At 35.3% G+C, this 9,405-nt stretch overlaps 1 protein-coding gene across 1 annotated transcript; it reads right to left on the reverse strand.

Moving 5' to 3' along the window:
* Positions 1 to 1,862: 1,862 nt before the first annotated feature.
* Positions 1,863 to 6,221, reverse strand: LOC101895070 (transferrin). Its single transcript, XM_005179513.4, has 7 exons — positions 6,029 to 6,221; positions 5,721 to 5,963; positions 5,381 to 5,659; positions 5,163 to 5,320; positions 2,765 to 3,126; positions 2,407 to 2,691; positions 1,863 to 2,345 (listed from the first exon to the last, which is right to left on the reverse strand). The coding sequence occupies exons 1-7, from the start codon at positions 6,105 to 6,107 to the stop codon at positions 1,880 to 1,882; spliced, it is 1,872 nt and encodes a 623-aa protein (XP_005179570.1). The 5' UTR covers positions 6,108 to 6,221; the 3' UTR covers positions 1,863 to 1,879.
* Positions 6,222 to 9,405: the final 3,184 nt, after the last annotated feature.

Below are 9,405 nucleotides of genomic sequence, written 5' to 3' on the forward strand. Positions count from 1 at the left end.
TTTAGTACATTTGCAAAATCCACCACTGATCTCAAGACAACATACCAACAGAAACCTCAATATGAAATTTGAGGATTCCAGCCCTATCCCTTCCCCCAATACCAAATTTAGTACCATTAGTATTTTTCGTACAAATATACTATACATTTAGAAAATCGCGACCAGATCTCAAGACCACATACCAACTGAAACCTCAATATCAAATTTCGGGATTCCAGTTCTACACATTCACCCTATACAAAATTTAGGGCTATTTAGTACTTTTCGTATAATTTAAGTACTAATTTACAAATCCGTTCCATATCGCAATCCTAGACACCAACAGTTAACGCAATATAAAATTTCACGGTTTCAGTTCTATCCCTTCACCCAATACCAAGTTTAGTGCAATTTAGTACTTTTATATCAAATTTAAGGATTCCAGCCCTTTCCCTTCATCCATTACCAAATTTAGTACCACTAAGTAGTTTTAGTACAATTATAGTACACATTTCCAAAAAACCAACTCCATATCACAATTCCAGATACCAACAAAGACCTCAACATCAAACTACAGAATTTCTGCTCTATCCCTTCACCCAATGCCAAATTTTGTACCATTTAGTACTTAGCATATCTTTTCCAAAACCAACTTCAGGTCTCAACACCACATACCAACGGAAACCCCAATATCAAATTTTGGGATTCCAGCCCTATCCCTTAATCCAATACCAAATTTAGTATTATTTAGTACTTTTCGTACAATTATAGTACACATTTATAAAACCAACTCCATATCTTCATTCAAAATACCAACAGAGACCTCAATATCTAATTTCAGGATTTCAGCTCTATCTCTTCACCAAATACCAAAATTTAGTACCATTTAGTACTTTTTGTACACTTATAGTATAAATTTCTAAAAATCATCTCCATATCTCAATTCAAGATACCAACAGAGACCTCAATATCAAACTTTAGGATTTCTGCTCTATCCCTTCACCCAATACCAAATTTAGTACTATTTAGTACTTATCGTACTCTTTTCCGAAACCAACTTCAGGTCTCAACACCACATACCAACGGAAACTTATCAAACAAATTTTAAATTTTATATCAAATTTTGGGATTCCAGCCCTTTCCCTAAAACCAATACCAAGTTTAGTATGTACAATTATTGGACACATTTCCAAACCAATGCCAAATCTCAAACAGAGATACCATCAGTAAATAAAATATCAAATTTCAGGATTTTATCTCTATCCCTTCACCCAATACCAAATATAGTACCATTCAGTGCTTTTCGTACAATTAAAGTACACATTTCCGAAACCACCTCCACATGCCCAGGATAATATATCAAACTTACTTTCTAGCCTTGATTCTCATACCAAATTTCAATTTTTTATCCCTATCTATTCAATAATACCAAATTGTACCATTTTAGAAGTTTAGTACCGTTTTACAACTTTTCGTAACCTTAAAGTTCTAATTTCAAAAAAAAAAAAAAAAAAAAACTTTTGGTACATCTATTCTACACTTCATCAGTGAATCCCATTCCAAGTTTCAGCTCATTCAGTTTGCTCAATAAAAAGTATTCAATTTTTAGTACATTTTAGTACTTTTGTGTCCTTTTAGTTCGAATTTTCCAAAATAGCACTTTTCGTCTCATTTTAGTGCGAAATTACGAAAATCACACGCCTAAGCATCAAGACTGACTGACCCTCTTGCAAAATGTCAAGATTCTAGCTTCTGCCGTTTCATGTGGGCGTTGATTATCCGTCAGTCAGTTATTTTACAACTCTTTTATATATTTTAAATAATGTTTTTATTAAAATCTTTGAATTGATTATTTTATATTTCACAAAAATTCGAAACTCGCAATTTTTTGGTTCAAAATTTATGCACAGCTTAAACTTTCATAGAGTTCTTCTTTGGCTTGGGCATTTCTTAAATCGGTAATAAATTCCACAGCATTGTCATCGAAGAGGACATTTTCCTCAGTTCTAGAAAATGCTCCAAATAGAGCGAAAACATCCGACAGTTTCGATCGCTTGCCAAAAGTATCCGACAGAGAAATGAATAAATGTTTCAGAGTCTTCTTTTCGATGGGGGTCATGGTGTCACGCATAAATACGGCCGTGGGAAGGTTAACATCAAAATTACACGATTTCCATTCCGTTATCGGTTTCTTTTCCAAATTGGAGCAAAGTAATTGTTTATTTTTGTATTGATCCAAATTCTTGGCATTGACAATCATTATTTCCTTGTCGGCTGAGGGTGTGGTTTGACAGTAATTAATACCGCGCAGTTTATTGAGATAGTCTGCCGCTTTGTGGGCTCTTTCATTGTGTTCGTCAAAGTTTCTGAAAGAATAATTTAATTTTTTAGAAGATTTTTTTTTTTGGAATATTTGTTATTTTTTACATTTGTGAAGAAAATAGCTTCTCTCGGCTGAGAGCAGGTTCCACCACAGCAACATAAACATCATTCTCGGCATAGTTCTCATACACAATAGCCTCCAGGCCATTTCCTCTAGCCTCTTTATTCAACTTGGCCTTAACAGCTGTCACATCAGCCTTGCCTTCCTTGACAGCTGAAATACAATCCTCCTTCTCCACACATTCCATTTCGGGGCGTATGTCACGTGAATAGGCAGCGCGACGCATGGCATTACATTTTTCCAATTCAATATCCGTTTGGACACACATTCTGTTGGAAACACACACAAAAGAATAATTTTAATATATTCCGAATTATTACCTTCAAATCCTCTTCCGCTCACATCATTTTCCTTATATCCGAACCATCACGTTCAATCACATCCCTATAGCCGGCGGCCTCCAAATATTCTTTGGGTTCCACACCATGCGATTTGCTGTGATACACCGAATTCTCATTGATCAGCAGATGCGAAGCGGCCTCCTTATTCTGAGCATGCAGACCATTTTCAAAGAATTTCTCCAAACGATTTTGTAAATTGTGTAGGTTTTCTTCTCCTTGAACGGAATGGGTATTGGATATATAACCCGTCCAAGGACGTTGAGCCCATGAACAGGCGGGTCCAGTAATTGGCCGTCTACTGCCATCTTCACATAAGTAATCATATTGCGAGGCATCACCTTCGGCCACAATGCCAGGAATTAGCTGGAAATTGAAAGAAATTGGAATAAGGGAAGGCGCTGATATATTCTTCTATGAAGCTTTACCTTATAAAAAACATAAGCTTTAAGCCTAAGCTCTTTTTCAATGAAAAACCTGTGAAATACTTCTCTAAAAAGATGACTTCCGAGATCTTTCTCTATTACGAATACTGGTATGAAGGAAAAGTCTGAGATCTCTCTCAGAGACTACTGAGCTCTCTCTCTCAGAGACCACTATGCTCTCTATACCTCTGAAGAAGAATAGCTTTGAGCTCTTCCTCTATGTATTATAACTCTAAGCTCTCTACATAAAGGACCACTCTGAAGTATCCCTGACCTCTTACGCTGCGAAGAAGACTTCTTCATCTTTAAAAATGCTTTCAAGTCTTTTTTATTAGGAAGACCTCTAAACGCTTGAACTCTGAAAGCCTATAAGACTTCGTTCTAAGAAAAAGACCTCGTATATTTTTGACCTTTGAGCTATCACCCTCTCTCTATGAAAGAGAACTCAGAGTTTATTAGGAATATTTACTTTCTCATTTCTCTATGTAGAATAACTGTAAGATTTTTTTCTCTGAATATCGTTGAGCTTTTTCTCAAGAAGAAGATGTATTTTTTCCATGAATAAGACTTCTAAGCTCTTTTTTATAAGGAAGACCTCTGAGCTCATCCTCTGTGAACAAGACCTGTGAGCCCTTCTTCTGTTTTTGAGCTCGAGCTCTATGAAGTAGACTTCTAAACTCTTCCCAAAACATTTCTTTGATAAAGAAGACATGTGGGATCTCCCTTATAAAGAAAGTCTCTGAGTTCTAACCTCGATCAAAAAGACCTCTGAACTTTTTCTCAACTAAAAAGTTTTCTAAAATTTCCCTTAGGTTCTCCTCACCTCTGAGTTTTTCTTGAAGTACATCTCTGAGATTTGCCTTTATGAAGAAGACCTCTTAGCTTTTTCTCCATAAAGAAGACTTCTGAGCTTTTTTCTATAAGGAAGACCTCTGAGCTATTCGTCTATGAACAAGACCTCTTAGCTCGGATTCTGTTTTTGAGCTCTGGCTTTATGAAGATTGTCTCTAAGATCTTTCCTAAACTTATCTTCAATAAAGAACACCTCTGAGATTCCCTCTCATAAATACAGCTTCTGAGTTCTTACTTCTATAAAAGAAGACCTCTGGATATTTTTCTCAACTTGGAAGAATTCTGAGATCTCCTCTTAGATCTCCCTTACCTCTGTATTCTTCGTTCATCAAAAACATTTCTGAGCTTTTCCTCCATGAAGAAGACCTTCTAAGCTCTTTCCTATAAGGAAGACCTCTGAGTTTTTTCTCTATGAAAAAGACCTGTTAGCCCCTCTGAGCTTTTTCCCCATAAAGAAGACTTCTAAGCTCTTTCCTATGAGAGTTTTTCCTCTATGAAAAAAACCTGTTAGCCCCTCTTTTGTTTCTGAGCTCCGGTTCTAAGCTCTTTTCCAAACTTTTCTTCAATAGAGAATACCTCTGAGATCTTCCCCTATGAAGACAGATTCTGAGTTCGCGCCTACATAAAAAAGACCTCTGAACTTTTTCTCAACTTGGAAGAATAAGGATGACTTATAAGTTCTTCCTCTATGAAGAATAATTCTTTACATTCCTCTAATATGAAAACTTTCGAGCTTTTTCTAAACCATTATTCAATGACGAAGAAATTTGAGCTTTTTCTCTATGAAGAAGACTCTGAGCTCTCTCCACCATGAAAAAAACTCTTCCAGAGCCCCAGAAAGCGTTTTAAGAAAACATTTGAACTCTTCCTTAATGTAGAAGCCCCCTAAGCCTTTCCTTTATGAATAATATCTCTGATATTTTTGTCTTTGAGATTCTTTTTTGTCTCTCTGAAGCATATCTCCTTTGACTCTATCTATTAAACAGGCCTCAGAGACTTTTCTGTCAAGAATACCTCTTTCTTCTTTTCTACTTCTATGTCCAAAAGCTCTTAAAATCCTCTCTATGACAAATACCTTTTAAAATTGTACTTCTTATTGATGTCGCTGTGTTTTTTTTGTCTTACCCCAAAATATCTCTTGACAAATTGAACCTTGGTAAAGGCCACATCACCTCTGCCCTTGTCCAGGCAACGTATGGCTCCATCATAGCCAGAATAAATATCAGGATAATCACACTGGTCAGGTTTCTCGCACAGGGCACACAGATTGGGATATTTCTTTTCTAAAAAATAATAATTTATTCAATTTATAACTCAACAAAAAATATTCCTATAAAACTCACTTAGTAAGCGATCTGTTTCCGGATATGGCGAATAGCTACCCACCATACAAGATTCCGTAAAAAATTCCGATAATGTTTTGAGTTCACGTTCTGTGGCTGTTATTTCAGGATTCAATGAAATTTGTAGAACGCCAGCATTTTTTAGTTTCGTTAGAGGAATTTTATAACCAACGGTACGACCGAAACCGGTGTGGCAAGATTTCGTACCATGCAGATCGGCGAGGCTGTGGATGGTGGAATTGTTCTTAATCAAAATAATGCCCTCATAACGGAAGGGAGCTACAAAAAGATTAAAAAATAAATTTCAAGTTGAATTCAAAAAAAAAAATATATATATTACCCTCATTATCCTCCTTGCTGCGAATCTCAGAGATAACCCGATAATCGGCATTTTGACTATGATAGGCCACATACATGTCCTCCGGTTCGGAGGCCATGACATCGGCCCTACGTTGATTGATCATGTCCAAACAATCAATACGATCACGGCCCGGTATACATTCCATGTGTATACCCGCCTCCGAGGGGTCCTTTAATAAGTTCAGACAATCGGCAAAGTATTTTTTGGGGACACACATGCGATCTAGATTTAAATTTTCAAAATTTTGAAAAATAATTTTGCTTTTTCTAGAATTCCTCTAAACTTACAAACTAATTCTTCGCATTGCACAGCCACCAAACTTCCCAAGACAAGAAATATATATGTCAACATATTTCTATGTCTCATTGCGACTTTTAACTAATTAATTAATTTAAACAAATTCGTGATTTTTTTTCTTTTCTTTTTTGGTTTACGAAGATTCCGCAATAACTACGATACGTGCCTTTTGATTGCTCTTTGCAAACTGACGAATAAACTGATGTTTAGCCGGTTTATTTTTTTAGTTTGATACAAAATGAAACGAATAAAAAAACAAGCAGACGATTTAGTGTGTGCTACTAGCAAGACATCAGCTACTGGACTGCTGCACAGCATTAATATCGGAGATGGTATGTCAAAAAGAAAACTATGATACGTCAAAAAAGTAATAAATGGAGAAATTTGTAAAAAAAAAATTAATTCTTTGAGAACGTTTTGGAATTGAATGCCAGGGTGGATCAAGGAAGGCATCTCATTACTACAACTATCTTCTATGGAAGATAGTACTACCAACACAAAATAGTGGTGGGAAATAATCATACTCTGCGACAGAATTCAATATTTTAACAAGTAAAAAAGCTGTAAGCTCCGTGGACCTGCACGGACAATTTTCTGTCATAGGCTGTTGTATCCATTACGAACTTCAAATACCAAATTTGAATCATTTCGGGTGAGTAATGTCGCTAAAATCATCAAAATACCGAATATCGGGAGGTGCCGACACACACAATTTTCTTTAATATGCTGCAGTATTCACTACGAACTTCAAATACCAAATTTGAAAATATCAAAAATAGGGAGGTGCCATTATATGGCGGCTGTAGCAAAACGTCGACCTAAATAGCCTATTTTCAATACCAAATGTCCTGCAGACATAATATACATTTGAGTAAAATTTTATCAACCTACTTTATTTCGTTCGGAAGCTAGAGTGATATCCACAGACGGACGTACATCGACATAGAATTTTATGGTGATCAAGAATATACACATAAGAAAATACTTCAACCAACTTCAGACTACTGTCATTTCTAAGCGACTCGTCCGAAAGCTGTTAAAATTAATCCTGTGACAGCTCATTATATTGTTTACAAGCGTACAAGCCGCCATAACAGCCGATGGTCGCTCTCCGCTCGTATTAATCGACCGTGGCATTAGAATAAATACCGAATATAATCGGGAAAATATTCTGGAGGGTGTATATGTAGCGCATTTATAATCTTCATTTTTTTTCACTATATTTTTATTTTTCCGAAAGAGTCGGAATTAGAATTCAAAATACAAAAAAAATATCTTTTTTGTCAATAACAGTGTTGCCAACGTTTTTTAATTGTTGCCAACTTTTATTTTAAACGGTCGATGTCGCTTCTACGCCTTACCATAATACCATTTTTGAATAGAAGCGACGGCGAGGGCGACTCGCACATAAAGTCGACGACAACTATAGTAACGACAACCGTAATTGGGCCGATTAAAGCCTTGGACACGCAAACAATTTGGCCGCAGACCTTGAACATTCCAACAGGACTCAGCACCATCGCACTCAGCACGCGCCACTCAAGAAAATCTCCGGATACCGGACTAATGTGTTTGGAGTATTTTGGAAAGCAAGGTTGGCACTAAAAAATACCAAAGTGTCGATCACCTCAAGCAAGCTCTTCGCCGCGAATGGACCAAAATATCGCAAAGCAACATTTTGACGGTTTCATTGGCCGTTTGAAGGCCATAATTCGTGCTCAATGTGACCAATTCGAACAAATCTAAACTTATTCTAAAATTTGATGCTATTTCCGACATTTTTAACTTTTATTCAATAAAATTTTTTAAAAAATGTAAAAAATATGGCATTTGACTTTTTTTGCAGTTTTTTTTTTTTATCTCGCCCTGTATATATTTTTCGAAATTTTGCAAACGAAATGACAAATGTAATATATCTTCTATTGTATGGCCGAGGGTATAAGAATGTGGCAAAAATCATGAAAATACCTTATATGGGGAGATATTTTTATATGTGATTTATATCACAACCGGGTGCTATATAGACAGTCCTTTTGTGGGTTTGTGTTTGGCAAATGACGGATTTTCAATGTCAAAAGTAGCGCGGCCTTAAAATCCGTTTGAGTATTTTTATTTTTTATTTACCCTACTTATTTCCGTTCGAAACCTAATGAATTTTCTGGGTATAAATTCCTTTTTTCGAAGAATGACTAATTAAAATGTTCACTTTTTTCATATCTTTGATTATTTTTCTCTCTTCCCCCATTGTAAATGTTCATCATATTTAGATCAAAAACAGTTTTCTATACTCTATTCTCTTTCTCGTGTATGTTACATCGGAGTGTCAGATGTTACTGATTGTATATTAGGTACGGAACAATATTAGGTACAAATTTAGTCTTATGTTCCTTTCGAACACTTTAAAAGCTTTTTATACATTCCAGCACTTTTGAAAAATGTATTTTTGACAGAGATCTTAAACCCATATTTTTTTACAAATCATAACTTTTTTCTATCTTTTGTTTCCATCACTTTACAGCATTGTTAAAAAAATGTCTCTCCCCCTCAAACATACACACAATGTTTGTCATCAGAATAGAGGAGGAGTCTGCTATTTGTTTATGTTATTAAAACATACATCCAACAACAACTATGTATTTGAATGTAAGTTTACCATTCACATCTACTAATTAACTTTCAAATCACGTACCATTTTTGGCATTCAGTGTTGTGTTGGGGTGACGCTTCAGTGTACTCCGTTGTTGTTCCATTGTTAATAGGGCTAAATTAATTATGTATGCATGAAGTTTAGATTTGCTATTTGTCTTTTGTATTGATAATGCTATCGGTGGCTAAAAGGCAGTGAAGCAGTAGCCGATGTTTGGAGATAAAAGTTTGCCAAGTAGTTGATATTGAAATGCAAAAAAATGGAAGGAGTATTTATTTACAATATTGATGAATTGCATTTTTTTCGGACATTGACTGCATTTGGTCGCAATTTACCAACAAAAAAATCTTAGTGACCAGTCCATTGACTTTTGTTTTCAATAAAATATAAAATTAAACGATAAAATCACATAGAAAGAAAACAATTCCATTGACTTCCTTTATAATTCCTTGGGGGTGTTTAAAACTAATTTTGTGGGTCCCTCAAAATAGAAATATTAGCGGAATTCTTTGTTTTTATTTATACAAATTCAATATAAAAAGTCAATTGTTTCATTTCGATCATAGAAATCCAGAGATGTCGCTTTAACATCAAAATTGTCAGTGTTGCCGTTTTATCATTATATTTCCTAACACATATGTAGAGCATACTTTCAGGCGCTATATTTTACTTACATCTTTTGACATCACACATCTTTTATAAATGGAAATTAAATTGATA

The sequence above is a fragment of the Musca domestica genome, unplaced genomic scaffold, assembly GCF_030504385.1.
Source record: "Musca domestica strain aabys unplaced genomic scaffold, Musca_domestica.polishedcontigs.V.1.1 2, whole genome shotgun sequence".
Classification (NCBI taxonomy): Eukaryota; Metazoa; Arthropoda; class Insecta; order Diptera; family Muscidae; genus Musca; species Musca domestica.

Bases quoted from the DNA above. Each gene is read 5' to 3' on its own strand.
- LOC101895070 (XM_005179513.4), bottom strand. From the start codon at position 6,107: ATGAGACATAGAAATATGTTGACATATATATTTCTTGTCTTGGGAAGT. The intron at 5,964-6,028 runs GTAAGTTTAGAG...ATTTAAATCTAG, and splicing joins GCAATGCGAAGAATTAGTTT to ATCGCATGTGTGTCCCCAAA. The intron at 5,660-5,720 runs GTAATATATATA...ATCTTTTTGTAG, and splicing joins CAGCAAGGAGGATAATGAGG to CTCCCTTCCGTTATGAGGGC.